The sequence below is a fragment of the Gorilla gorilla genome, chromosome 13 (genome assembly GCF_029281585.2).
Source record: "Gorilla gorilla gorilla isolate KB3781 chromosome 13, NHGRI_mGorGor1-v2.1_pri, whole genome shotgun sequence".
NCBI lineage: Eukaryota > Metazoa > Chordata > Mammalia > Primates > Hominidae > Gorilla > Gorilla gorilla.
In genome coordinates this window covers 73,916,562-73,932,007 of record NC_073237.2, presented here as the reverse complement: position 1 = coordinate 73,932,007, position 15,446 = coordinate 73,916,562, and the positions used below count along the sequence as shown (strand labels likewise).

At 38.0% G+C, this 15,446-nt stretch overlaps 1 protein-coding gene across 1 annotated transcript in view; it reads left to right on the top strand.

The window, feature by feature from the left end:
- GNAQ (G protein subunit alpha q) overlaps positions 1 to 14,558 on the top strand; it is a 312,081-nt gene extending 297,523 nt beyond the window's left edge. Inside the window, exons 6-7 of the mRNA XM_031014551.3 lie at positions 1,984 to 2,137; positions 9,313 to 14,558. Of these exons, the coding sequence (XP_030870411.1) occupies positions 1,984 to 2,137; positions 9,313 to 9,503 (345 nt within the window). The 3' untranslated portion in view covers positions 9,504 to 14,558. The remainder of the gene's footprint in view (positions 1 to 1,983; positions 2,138 to 9,312) is intronic.
- The last annotated feature ends 888 nt before the right edge of the window (positions 14,559 to 15,446 follow it).

The following is a 15,446-nucleotide window of genomic DNA, read 5'->3' as shown; positions in this document are numbered from 1 at the left end:
ATATCAGCCCACATATTTTATTAATTTTAATTATCTATGCAACTGTTGGCACAAAATTAACAGGTTGAAGAGATTGGGGACAATGGACTTTGGCTGAATTGGCAAAGATCTGCTTTGGAAAAGTGTGCCTTATGACTTGATTTGAATTGGCACACTTTACAGAAGAAAAAAAGAAGACATATTCAGGATCCAGATTACTGTACTTGGTAAAAGCTGAGTTCCCTGGAGGTTTCCAGAACACCAGTCAAGGGTTATGCAGAGGAGCAATACATGGCCTTTGTAACTCTTCACTGTGAAATTCCAGGAGCATCCTACCGCAGGCAGGCAAAAGCTGAGCAGAAGGTGTTCATAGCCAGTCTATTCAGTCATTCTCATTCACTTCCTTGTATAAGTTTGGAGGGAGGATATATCCAGGTTTACCAACTGAGAGTATTTTGTATAATAAAAACCAGAAAAGTACAGCCCCAACTAGTTGAAAAAACAAAAGGTTCTTTTGACTGATGGTCCTGACAAATCTAAAGGCATGACCAAGCTTAGCCCTGGTTGGAGCAAGAGGTTAAAAACCAGGTGAGCGGGACCCAATTTGTTTTTCACTCACTTTTCAAGATGGCTGCTAAAAGCTCCATGATTCCTTTTCCACACTCTGCATGAAAGCAAGGTTCTCTGTTCCAGAGTTCCCAGCAAAAGTGCTCAAGTTAATTGGCCTAGTTGAATTGCTTGGCTAAACTAATTACCATAAATGAGGGAAGGGAAGCTCCAAGTGATTTGGGCCTGGATCAGAGCCCAGCCCCAAGCCAGCTCACATGGCAGGAAACTAGGATGCTCTGGTGTAAGCCACCAAACCATCCCGTAGCAGCAGAGGTGGGCACAATCCCAGGCAGCCCTTTCCATTGCCACAAACCCGGTCATAACATGGAGAACTAAGAAGGGAGGTTGGAAAGTGTGTGCAGGATGAAGCATGCCCATACATCCTGGCTTTTATCTCCTCATGGGAAGGAGAATTCCCAAATCTGCTGCCTTCATCTGTAACCCAAGTGTAGGAATGATTTAGAGAGGTGAGTCTATGGGAGAAAGAATGGTAAGGAGAGACGAAAGAAGCTCTGAGGCCCTCTAGCTTTTGGCTGATATGTTTTTTTTTTTTCCAGAGGAATGATTTAACTCAGGAACAGCCTCAAATAGCATCTTCATTTATAGTACCAAGCTGACTAATTTTCTTCAGAATCCATTTAGGGTTTCTGTTACCAAGGTAGGCTTGAAAGTGTAGCTTCAGGTGAGAACACTTACTCACAGATGCTGAAAGTGAGAAATATTACATTTTTATCTCCACATAATTACTATGTGTATCTCCACAATTCTATATTAATAGTATAGTGAAACATAGGGAGAAAGCATGCACTCATGAACAGGAAATGTTTGATCTTACAACATTTTCCATGTCTTTATAAAGGGTGTGTGTGTGTGTGTGTGTGTGTGTGTGTATGTAGAGTAATAACTCTAGAAAACATCTAGAAATATAGATATGCTTTTGACAAAGAAGTAACTGTTTTCATTGCTTAGAATAAATTGTGAGGCCCCAAATAAATATAGCTTAAGAAATACAAAATGAAGCCATATCTAGTCCTTAGTTCAGATCTCAAGTATTTAGTCATTAATGAATGATTTTTGATGGGAATTTATGACAGTGTTCCAGATTCACAACATGATTCTCTAGGCTTTCAATTATTTTCTCTTTCAACCGTAAGAGCTATTTTAGCTGATTTTTATTATTATTACTCTCTTCTGCTTGTCAGCCTGAGAGTTTGCATAATGAAAACAGCCAATGTGTGTCATGAATCATTTGCATATAAATCCTGACAAATCCAACACAGGGCTACAAAAACTGGTCGTATACAAAAGATGGGTTGGACTTATAAAATAAACACAATTCACAAATTAAGTAATCATGTAATTCACTCCTTGTTTTTTCTGATTTTTTTTTTCCAGAACCGAATGGAGGAAAGCAAGGCTCTCTTTAGAACAATTATCACATACCCCTGGTTCCAGAACTCCTCGGTTATTCTGTTCTTAAACAAGAAAGATCTTCTAGAGGAGAAAATCATGTATTCCCATCTAGTCGACTACTTCCCAGAATATGATGGTAAGTCAGCACTCATACCACAGCTCAGTAGCTGTGAATAGGTTTTGTCTCCAAACCCCAGTGTGGGAGTTAACGCACTACAGTGCACCATTGCTGCCCTTGCCCTGTGCAGCCTGCGTGTTGAAACTGATACAGTAGGAATTGTTGTTTGCCCTGTCTTTTAGTGACACAAAACATTGCATTCCTTAACAATGCTAAAAGTCATAGAAAAAGAAACTCATGGCTGGGCACAGTGGCGAGCGCCTGTAATCCCAGCACTTTGGGAGGCCGAGGCGGGCGGATCACGAGGTCAAGCGATCGAGACCATCCTGGTCAACATGGTGAAACCCCGTTTCTACTAAAAATACAAAAATTAGCTGGGCGTGGTGGCAGGCACCTGTAGTCCCAGCTTCTCGGGAGGCTGAGTGAACCCGGGAGGCGGAGGTTGCAGTGAGCCAAGATCGCACCACTGCATTTCAGCCTGGCAACAGAGCAAGACTCTGTCTAAAAAAAAAAAAGAAAAGAAAAGAAACTCATCTGCTTTGAAATAGCAGATCAGAAAAAGGAACAATCCAGTAGTTTTGACCAATTGTGTATTAACTCTTATAGTCCCCTCTGTGTCTCCCTTTCATTTGGTTACAGTCCAACTCTGCCTCTCCTCTCTCTGGGGAGGAACACAATTTTGAAGTCAAGAGCCCACCACTGAAATCAGTCTATCAAGGTTGAGATCCCAGTTCTGACACTTCCTATTTGTAGAACTACCATCAAGTCACTTGATTTTTCTGGGCCTTACGACCAAACTCATAGGATTGTTTTGTGCACTGTAGTATATAACATATGTGTACGTTTAGCATGATGCCTGACACGTAGGACACTTACTGAATACTCAGGAAATACTTCCTTTTTTGAAACTTCATAGCCCAATGAAGTCCCACCACCATTACTAATAGTAACCCAGTGTTAAGCTCTTTGTGCAGCACTTAGAATCTATAGCATCCACTTCACTACTCCTATGGCTCTGCATTATTTGCTTTGTTCTTAGAAAAGGATCTTACCCTCCCCAACTAGACTGTGAAATCCTGGACAACTAGACACCCAACCCATTCTGAGAAACACTTGAACACTTGGTGATTGGTAACAAAATGCATCCACATGTAGCCACTGTGTAAAACAAGTGAGAGTCACGACTGCTGCCCTATAAGAGTCGATGTGGCCAGGTGTGGTGATTCATACCTGTAATCCCAGCACTTTGGGAGACTGAGGTGAGAGGATCACTTGAGCACAGGAGTTCAAGCCCAGCCTGGGCAATGTAACGAGACCTCTATCTACAAAAAATGAGGCAGGAGTTGGGAGGCAAGAGGCCAAGACTGCAATGAGCCATGATCCTGCCACTGTACTCCTGCCTGGGTGATGGGAGACCCTGTCTCAAAAAAAAAAAAAAAAGTTTATTTATTTGGCAAGATAATCACATCTCTCCCTTATGGCCCACCACCTGGTTTTATGAATAAAGTTTTATTGAGACATAGCCACACCCATTCACACCCATTCATTATACACTGTCTATGGCTGCTTTCACACCATAACAGCAGAATTGGGTAATTGTGACAGAGATAGAATAGTTTGCAAAGCCTAAATTACTCTGTGGCCCTTAACAGAGAAAGTTTGCCAAGCTGTGGTCTAGATAGTTAAGAGCACAAGCTCTGAAAAGTTCCACTTTGCCACTCACTGTCTGTGTTGCCTCAGACAAATTTATTTAGCTACTCAGTTTATCCCTGGGCAAAAAAGAATTGAATGGAATTGTATGTATATCACATAGCAGAAACCCAAAAGTATCTACCATAGAGGTGATGTTTAAGAGCACAAGCTCTGAAAAGTTCCACTTTGCCACTCACTGTCTGTGTTGCCTCAGACAAATTTATTTAGCTACTCAGTTTATCCCTGGGCAAAAAAGAATTGAATGGAATTGTATGTATATCACATAGCAGAAACCCAAAAGTATCTACCATAGAGGTGATGTAACAACAAGAGAAGAGACTATTTTTAAAATTACATTATCAACATATGATACCCAGGATGGATATCATTCCACAGTGTTTTTGTACTTCTAAAAGCTTCCTCAGAAAAGTAATTACTTTAAAAACCAAGATTAAATTTAGCTTCATAGCTTTCTATGATGATACAAACACATCAGGGATGGAGGTTTAGTCATCTTTTCATCCCACATGGAATGTGGTACAGTCCTGGCTCGTGAAAGGGAAATGTTACATGTTAAATGAATTGAAGTTCCCTTCTCAAATACATGTAAGATCCTGAAGGTTGGTGAATTGAAAATATAAACATTTGTGGATTTCACCAGATGTTAGAAATGGTACCTTTTGTTAGCAGTGTGTTCATATCCTCTCTTCAAGTACATTTTCCTTTGTGCTTTGCTGTTCTTTGAAAAACACTTTCTCAGTCTAAACAGTGTTTTCTCTTTCACTCCTTTTAATTTGCACTAGCCCGGAAACAAATCATCAATGCCTGAGACTGCACTTCTCAGTGTTGCTCAGAAAACTATGGAAGGAAGTGACTGTGTGGGTAGCTAACTTGCTTTCCCACCTCAAGCTTCAAACACGTCTACCTGAATACAGTAGGCATGAAACATCTGGCTTAGATCTAAACACACTTGCCTGCCACACACACACACACACATGCGAGATTCTTCTTAATTTTTCTTGGAACTTGGTAAGGATGAGCGTGTGAGAAATTGCCGCACCATACACAACACCCCATCTTGTGGGCTGGCACGTTTTCATGATGTGCTTGCATAAGGGAGGATGCAGAACAGATAGAGCATGGTGCCCACTGAGGTGAACCCTTCTGAGGGGTTCATTCAAACTTCTCAGATGCAGCATACCTAGCCACACTTCACAGTTGCTGATTTTTCCACAATAAAAGACTTAGTCTGTGATCAGTGCTTGCAGTGCTGTTCTTTGATCTCTGCACCATCTTCCTAATCTCTTCACATACCTCCTCTCTCCAATAATTTCCCCAGATTCCCCACCACTACAAGCATTTTCCTTCCAGCATGTGCCCATTGTGAGTATTCTGAAATCTGAAGTTTTTTTTTTTTTTTTATTGTTACCTTACCCCAGTATACATACAATGCACAGAGGAAACTTGGCCACAGAAAAAGAAAAAAGACATTGATTTTGTTATTACAAAGCCAGTGCAGCAGTCATTGCATGAAACTCCAAGCCCTTGTAAGATGAGCAAACACTGAAAAAATTGAGGCCCACTCTGCAGTGATGTTTTTGTAATAAGCATGTTTATAGTAGTATAAATTTCACACTTCCACATTTCTGTACTTACAAGGTCTTAATCATAATGAATGCCATTTCTGTATTTCTCTTCAAGAAAGGAAATTACCATTTCCACATGGACTTGAATTGCAAGATTGTTCATAGAGACTGTGGAATTCTGCTCCTGCTGTGATGGCTGTAATGAGTTCTTTGTAGTGTATGTTTATTCAGATAACAATTTATGCTTAAAAACATAACACTTTTCAAGTGCACTTTAGTGAACTTGGATCTAGTTCTTATATTCTGTAGGGTAAATAAAAAAGAAAAAAAAAAAGGTATAGTCCCTTCCTTCCCAAATAGAGTAAGTACAGAATCATACAGAAGTTCATTCAGAAGCCAGAAATATAATGTTCTTTTTATGAAATGAGAGACTTCTCCAGCTCTGGTAATCTGTTACTTTCTGGTTTTGAATAGTTTTTATTACTTGAGTTAATAAGTTAATAGTACATTGAAAAAGATGGAACATTAATTATATATATATTTGCTTGTATATATACTTTACATATTGTTTTTAATTGTACTTTTTATCTATTAAATATGATGCCAGCCATCTTAGTCATTAAAAAAGATTGAATTCTGGGCACCTACATCAAAAATTCAACATTACTTTTTTAAATTGTACAAATGAGGATAGTCTATTTGTTTTTATAATTCTTTCCTCCCATCTTCTGGCATTATCAGATATAAGTTTATTGGAGTAATCTCCAATTTATAAAAAGGTTGGTTTGAGAATAATTCAAGTCAGCTGTCTGAAGCTCAGGGTGCATTTTGTTAGAAATGGTGGTCAAGCCCTCAATAGAGTTCTGCAAGATCTCTTTATCCCTACTAGTAGGTAACAAGAATATTGATGATAGAAAAAAACCTGCTGGGTGTGGTGGCTCACGCCTGTAATCTCAGCACTTTGGGAGGCCAAGGTGGGCGGATCCCTTGAGGCCAGGAGTTGAAGACCAGCCTGGTCAACATGGCAAAACTCTGTCTCTTCTAAAAATACAAAAATTAGCTGGGCATGGTGGTGCACGCCTGTAGTCCCAGCTACCAACGAGGCTGAGGCAGGAGATTCGCTTGAACCCAGGAGGTGGAGGTTGCAGTGAGCCAAGATCATGCCACTGCACTCCAGCCTGGGCAACACAGTGAAACTCTGTCTCAAGGAAAAAAAAAAGTTTCTTATTGCTTGGTATAGAACTAACTTGAAAAAATAGGAGGAAATGCATATATAAAGCAACACAAAGACAGATATATGATACGTATCCAATACTTGAAAGGTGATGGTGTTTTGATGTTATTTACAGTAAGTTTTAAATTAATATATCTATCAGTACCTATTAAATACACTTTTAAAACAGCTTTATTGAGATTATTTATATACCATGTAATTCACTTATTTAAAGTGTACAATTCAGTGGGTTTTGATATAGTACTTTTTTTAATTATAAAATTTGCCATTTTTAACATTTTTAAGTGCACAATTCATAAAAGGCATTAATTACACTCACAATACTGTGCAGCCATCACAGGTATTTTCAAAATATTTTCACCACCCCAATTAAGCAGCAACACCCCATTTCCTTCCTCCCCCTAACCCTTGGAAACCTCTAATCTACTTTCTGTCTTTATGAGTTTACCAATTCTAAGTTCCTCATATGTGTGCAAGCATACAATATTTGTTATTTTATGTTGGGTTTATTTATTGTAATGTTCTCACAGTTCATGCGTATTACAGCATCTGTCAGAGCTTTACTCTTTTTTATGGCTGAATAATATTCTTTTTGTTTCTGATATTCTAATATTCTGTTTGGTTTGGTTTTGTTTCTCCATGTATCTGTTGATGGACACTTGGATTGTTTTCGCCTTTTGGCTGTTGTTAACAATGCTGCTATTAAAATTGATGTACATTGCTTCTCGCCCTTTTGACTAAGATCAAGTGTCTATCAGAGCCCCTGCTCTCAATTCCTTTAGATATATACATTGGAGTAGACTAGTAGGGTCGGTCATATGGTTATTCCATGTTTAGCTTTTTGAGGAACCACCAAACTGTTTTCACAACAGCTGCACCTTTGTACATTCCCAACAGTGCACAAGAGTACAAATCTCTCCACATTCTCCCCAACCCTTGTTATTTTTATAGCCATGCTAGTAGATGTGGAGAGGTCTCTCACTGTGGTTTTGATATGCGTTTTTCTAAATGATTACCATTATTGAGCATCTTTTCCTGTGCTTATTGACCATTTGTATATCTTCTTTAAAGAAATGTCTGTTCAAGTCTTTTGCCTATTTTTTAATTGGGTTTTTTGTTATTGAATTGTAGGAGCTCTTTATATATTCTGGATACTAAACACCTATCAGATGACATGATTTGTAAATATTTTCTCCCATTCTATAGATTGGCTTTTCACTTTCTTAATAATGGCCTTGGCCAGGTGTGGTAGCTCATGCTTATAATCCCAGCACTTTGGGAGGCTGAGGTGGGAGGATTGCTTGAGGCCAGAAGTTCAAGACAACATAGTGAGACCTCCATCTTTACAAAAAGTTTAAAAATTAGCCAGGCTTGGTGGCACCTATAGTTTCAGCTATTCAGGAGGCTGAGGCAAGAGGATCACTTGAACCCAGAAGGTTGAGGCTGCAGTGAGCCATGATCATTCCACTACACTGTAGCCTGGGTAGCAGAGCAAGATCCTGTCTCAAAAAAAAAAAAAAAAAAAAAAAAGTCCTTAGATACATAAAGTTTTTAATTTTGATGAAGTCCAATTTATTTTTTCTTTTGTGAAAAATATGACCTGTGCTGTGGTGTCATATCTAAGAATCCATTGCAAAATTACATTTTTAGTTTATCTTGCTAGATATGTCACAATCCTTTTTCAAAGCATCTAGGACAATTCTTGGTACATAAGAGACTCCTTCTTAAATCAATGTAAGAAAATATAGGCTGGGCACAGTGGCTCACACCTGTAATCCCAGCACTTTGGGAGGCCAAGGCGGGTGGATCACCTGAGATTAGGAGTTTGAGAACAGCCTGGCCAACATGGCAAAACCTTGTCTCTACTAAAAATACAAAAATTAGCCAAGCATGATGGCAGGCACCAGTAATCCCAGTTGCTCAGGAGGCTGAGGCAAGAGAATCGCTTGAACCTGGGAGGCAGAGGTTGCAGTGAGCTGAGATCTTATCACTGCACTCTTACCTGGGCAACAGAATGAGACTCCATCTCAAAAAAAAAAAAAAAGAAAAGAAAAGAAAATATAAACCAATTGTTTTATCATCACACATGAACTGAATGCTACACAAATGTAGTGTGCTCAGAAATACCAGAAATCTATGGAAGTGAGACTGTTACAGAGGCCCATTGTAGATAGACCTGACCTTACAAACAGGTGTTCTAAGAGAGATGTCAGTCTGGAAGATGTAAAATGATCCATAATGTTGGGTCGTTTGGAGGACAGATTGACAGGAGAGCCCGAGGCAGCTGTATCTTTGTGCACACTTATTATATAACTGAAACAAGCATAATTAACTCAGTTGAACAGAAGTAAGCTATCACTCCCCTGATGAAGAGCCTACAGTGGCTCCCAATCACTCAGGGAATCAGAGTGAAGGCCAAGCTAAGAAATAAACTTAGCCTTGGCTTTCAAGTCATCTGTCTGCTTTCACCTATCCCCATTTTGTGAATGGGTGGGTGCCTGGGTGGGTGGATGGATGGTCAGCCATAGTAGTGTTAGGGAAAATGATTATAACAGATCAAATCTGCAGTGCAGATGTAGGCTTCATGAGCAATGACATAGTAAGTATTTATTGAACCAATGATGATTGAATACATTAGCAGATTACGTAACAAAGTGTCCCTCTTGTCTCTTGGCCAAAAGGACCCCAGAGAGATGCCCAGGCAGCCCGAGAATTCATTCTGAAGATGTTCGTGGACCTGAACCCAGACAGTGACAAAATTATCTACTCCCACTTCACGTGCGCCACAGACACCGAGAATATCCGCTTTGTCTTTGCTGCCGTCAAGGACACCATCCTCCAGTTGAACCTGAAGGAGTACAATCTGGTCTAATTGTGCCTCCTAGACACCCGCCCTGCCCTTCCCTGGTGGGCTATTGAAGATACACAAGAGGGACTGTATTTCTGTGGAAAACAATTTGCATAATACTAATTTATTGCCGTCCTGGACTCTGTGTGAGCGTGTCCACAGAGTTTGTAGTAAATATTATGATTTTATTTAAACTATTCAGAGGAAAAACAGAGGATGCTGAAGTACAGTCCCAGCACATTTCCTCTCTATCTTTTTTTTAGGCAAAACCTTGTGACTCAGTGTATTTTAAATTCTCAGTCATGCACTCACAAAGATAAGACTTGTTTCTTTCTCTCTCTCTCTTTTTCTTTTCTATGGAGCAAAACAAAGCTGATTTCCCTTTTTTTTTCCCCCCTAATTCATACCTCCCTCCTGATGTTTTTCCCAGGTTACAATGGCCTTTATCCTAGTTCCATTCTTGGTCAAGTTTTTCTCTCAAATGATACAGTCAGGACACATCGTTCGTTCGATTTAAGCCATCATCAGCTTAATTTAAGTTTGTAATTTTTGCTGAAGGATTATATGTATTAATACTATGGTTTTAAATGTGTTGCTTTGGATACACACATAGTTTCTTTTTTAATAGAATATACTGTCTGTCTCACTTTGGACTGGGACAGTGGATGCCCATCTAACAGTTAAGTGTCATTTCTTCTAGATGTTTACCTTCAGCCATAGCTTGGTTGCTCAGAGAAATATGCAGAAGGCAGGATCAAAGACACACGGGAGTCCTTTCTTTTCAAATGCCACGTGCCATTGTCTTTCCTCCCTTCTTTGCTTCTTTTTCTTACCCTCTCTTTCAATTGCAGATGCCAAAAAAGATGCCAACAGACACTACATTACCCTAATGGCTGCTACCCAGAACCTTTTTATAGGTTGTTCTTAATTTTTTTGTTGTTGTTGTTCAAGCTTTTCCTTTCTTTTTTTTCTTAGTGTTTGGGCCACAATTTTAAAATGACTTTTATTATGGGTATGTGTTGCCAAAGCTGGCTTTTTGTCAAATAAAATGAATACGAACTTAAAAAATAAAAGCTGGTATCTTAAAATGTAAGAGAGTAAGACTGTGAAGCCTAAAATGACTGGCTGAGAATGAACCAGAAATGCCATTTGCCAAACAGTTGTAACTAGAAATTTGATTCTCACGGTCCATTCTTTTCTTTGTCCTTAAGATGACATTGTTAGTGTTCACGTCCCATGTTCAGTGTCCAAACCGGCAATGTAAAAAGTATCCTATGTGGTTTAACAGGAAATCTGTTTATGTCTCTTTATTTGAAACCAGTTTTACTCTCAGTGGTTCTTTAAGTTCAATGAAGTCTGCCAGGAACATTGGTTGGTAGTATTATTCTGACACCTTTAATTTCCAAAATCTGAAGTTCCTGCTAGTTTACCACCTTCAAGATCTTCTTGAACTGGTAACTGATTAGGTTGAACTTATGGAAGATTTGTGGACTTAACTCAAAAGTAACCTCTCAGTGTTCTATAGAACATGTATTTGTGTAACTGAACCTACCAGGAGAAATGTTTGGAATTCTATATGTGCAATTTTTCAACAAATGCAAAAAAAATACAGCACATGTATTGACAAGCTTCTGTCAAGCAGCTTGAGTTGAAATTTGATTTAAGAAAATAAATCATGATTGTTCAAAGCTGCTGGGACGTTAGAATTAGGCCATGATACTGGTCTCATTTTAACTATAGTAGTATTTGGCACTAGTCTAAACTTCCATATAAATCACTCTTTTGGAACAACAAAGGGGGAGGGAGAAAAATCACGGCCTGTTTAATGAGTACCAAAGCCACCCAACGGTAATGAGATGTTCTCATCCTTGATTCTCCCAGCCTCAAACAACACAGGTTACTTTTTTTTTCCCTTGCTCAGAAAGCACCTGTAATTTAACAAACAGACTGCCTGTAGGTATAGTGCAATTACAAATGCTCTAATCATTGTACATACATCTCTCTTGATATTGCAGCATCCATACTGGCTTTGTAATCATTAATTTTTTGGCAGATTGAATGTGCTGTATTGATATGTATCTATGTAATTGTATTGTATGTCTATAGCTAATTCACATTTTGAATAATGTTATTTTATTTACTTTTTTAAGAGAGGAGAATGTAAATTTGTCAGTTTATTTCTGACTAGGGATATTTTCTTTCCATTTAGAAAAGAAGAAAAAAAAAAACCTTACTGTCGTACAGAGCGGTACTAGCGTCGTGCTGTATAAAATCATTTGCACATTCCTGAGTAGAGGTATACTGATTATAAGACCCAAAGGTAATTTCATAGCAAAATACATAAAATCAGTCGGAGCTTTTATACAAACATGGAAACCAACTTTGTAGAACTTTTGCCATTTGATCTAGGATTGGAATATGAGCTTTTATACAATTCATATTCTTATTTGGCAAATGCACAGTTTAGTATTACCTCTCTGATGGCCTTTACTAGAAAGGCAGTTTTAGAAGCTATTGTGATCCACTAAGGAAATGTTTTAACAGCTAGAGACCACTGCTTGCCTGAAAGGGCGTTCTTAAATTTGGTGCAGCAAAAAAAAAAAAAAAAAAAAAAAAAAAAATTAAACAACAACATTTGAAGGCCTACAGTGTGTATAGAGAAAACCTCATCACAAGATCATAAGTGTTACAGTTTTAGGGAATCAAGATATTCTATTTAATAGAGCTATAGTAGATGTAGTCAATTAAACCTGATCTCAAAGCTTGAAGAAGCTGAGCAAAACAGGGAAAGATTGTTATATTTGTCTTTATGAAATTGGGATGGAATTTGCTATGCAGAATTGAGGTTTGTGGCTTCACTGTTCCTGTAGGGTGCATGACAAGATCCCTTCTCTTGAGAAAGGAAAAAATTGATCACCCTAGCAGCAGTGATGCATAGAAACCTAATTTTAGCCACACCAGGCAATCGAAGCTAAAGGATTTTCTTTTTTGTTTCTTCGGGGTTTTATTGAAGGGGCTAGGGGCGGGACGGGATTCTTTTCAGTTTTGTATAAAAACAAAGTTTACTCATGCTTTATATTATATTGTGATTGCAAGCGTTATAAGCGTGTGCCACTGGCCTCCTATTGTTGATGCTTAGGTAATGGAGGCCTGTGGTGAGTTTTATGGTGACTTGGGCATGTCGTATTCAAAAACAAAAACATAAAACACAGAAACCTTTCTTTAGCATACCAAGGCAAGCAGCCATTTCATGACTCACTTAACACATTGCAGTGTACCAGTTTACAGATGATTTTTCCCTTTTTGCGTGACATGGCAGTTCTAACCCCCAGAGAATTCCTTATTTGTAAATTGGAAGTTTCTACTATGCCTTACAGAGCTTAAATTCAGAAGTTTGTGCCTCATATCTGAAACAAAGGGAAATAACACACCCATTCAAAAGTAAATAAATCTCCTAGAAGTTTTTGTTTTTAACATTTCCATATAAAGAGCTCTGTTGAATGTCATGAATAGACTGGAAAAAAAAATTAAGAACCTGCATATGTTGTTTACTAGCAGATGACAACTACAAAAGGAATTTGAAGAACACGTAAAACTTGTATTTTTTTTTTTTTTTGGTAGATTAACTAGCAGGCCTATTTCAAAAAGGTAATTCAGCTAAAGGGCAATTTACTTTTTTGTACTTCAGACTATCTTGATTGTCAAAGTGTACGAACTGTAATTTTAAAATTTATACTGCCACATGATTGTAAATTTTAGTTGTCTTAAGTTAGGAATTGGTGAAAAGCTATTTATGCTGGATTTGGGTCAAAATGACTTATTTGCAAAAAAAATAAATAAATAATGGGAAGAAAGGGCTGTATAATGAAATACTGCAAGACTCACATATTGGTTGGAAATTTCCCTCAAATCACCTACCGATTACCCTTGATTTCCCTTTGTTTTCAGTTTCTCAAAACGAATGAAATGAAATATAGCAGAATGTTAACCCATATAAAAATAAAGTGTACCCAAATATTGTAATGTATATTGCTGCTCTTCTTCAAATTAAATAAGGGTTTAAAACCACTTAATTGGTAATCAACATCTCAATTGATACAAATAAGGTGTGCTTGGTATACATTAATATTTTCTTCCAAAGATATATCTTTGGTTAGAAACACAAAAAAATAAAACTAGTAATATTGTATGTTTATCTATCTCTACATATTTCCAGCATATGTAGCGTTAATAGATCTGTCCTGGTAACTGTGTCTTTGGGATTTCATTTTGGTTCCATCAAATTAGGAAAAGAAATGGCTTAGTTGTATATGATTAGCTAGAGATTTTTGGAGCCAGACACCTGCTGTTTAGTAGATAACTCAGTACAGACCCTAAACTTGTCATTTGTTTTTCTCACAGAATAGCCATTTCCTGCTGTCTTCCCAATGATCACTGCCCTTTCAATAACACTCTTGCCTCTAGAATCATATGTTCAAAGTATGAATACACACCTAGCACATAGTAGGTGCTCAAATATTAATTTCCTCCTTGCCTTCCTTATCTACCTTGTGTCCTCCATTTCCCTGTATGATTCCAACCCAATATAGCAAATGACATTTACATGTTATGAAAACATCTATTGGGTAAAATCAGATCTTGGATAAAGAAATTCTGACTTTTATATAAGCTTTTGGTAGACAGAAAAAACAGGAAGGTATTCGTTGGTAGAACATTTTTAAGTTCAGGAAAGAAAGCTGGAATAATACTATGTAACTTTGTCCAGGTTACTTTGACTGAAACACGTTTTTGGTGGATTTCTTTTCCTCGAAGAACTCTCTAAATGCAACTCCTTGCTGGATTCCTCACCCATCATCCTGTTGGAAACCCTTACTAGACCTATGTATTTAGGGAGTTTTGTCAGAAAACATTTTTAACTTGCAGTATTTAAAAGAATATTTACTGTTCCTAAAATGTCATTCAAATGCATGTATTGTCTATTGTTTGGGGATGGGAACTAGTTTTGCAAAAAACACCTAATGTTGTATAATAATGCCCCAATGATCTTGCTGGTTAAAAATACAGTATTTTTGGCCATAATTTTGTACTATAGTATTCTTCATTGTTGAGTTTTGCTTCCGTTAAAGTTGCCCGAGCCCCTCTCAGAATGTTTTGTATTAGCAGGAGTATTGAAATACATCTTTCCTTCCTTAACACACCTTGTTGTGCACATTGCATTTTCCAAAATAAACAAGTTTAATGGTTTCAAAAAAAAAAAAAACCACCAAAAAACCTTTTCCCTTCTGTGTATAATCAGAAATAACAGTCTCCTGTAGTGGAAATACACATATTGGTAGCATTTATCAAATTTGCTCTTTTAAAAAACTTGCCTTAATTTAGGTTATAATTAACTGGTTAAAAAAAAAAAAAGTAAATACCTGTCCAATAAAGACTTGAAAGGAGCCAGCAATCTTCAACCTGAGGCAGTCTCCCAATCAGTAAAAAGAATCCACACATCTGCCCTGGTTTGCTAGGTAGCACACTGGACTCAGGCCAATGGCTGGCTTAAGAGTTTTGCCCATTTGAACACTGGCAGTGAATAGGTAGACTCCACATGGGAAAAATGACCTGTCACAGGTGTCCTCTGTGAGTTTTAGAAACACATCTAGGCTTTTGAGGTCAGCTAAAAATCAGCTGCTTCTGGGAGTATTATTAAGTGGAGGTGATGGTGGCAAGTGGCTTTCTGGAAAATAGGTACTTTTGTGGGGACTTCAAGCTGCAGCAAAAGCAAAACCTGTTCCTGTTACTCCAACTGGCAGCCAGCCCTTGCTTATGGATTTTTGTTTTTCAGAATATGTCCCCTCTAAATACTAAGAGATGAGAGTGTCATTTTTGCTTAAAGGCCTTCAGCTCTCCTTGTGTGATTTAGAGACCATTTCCAGTAGATGGTATTCTCTCTCTCTGTCTTAACTGTTCAAGGAATGGCGT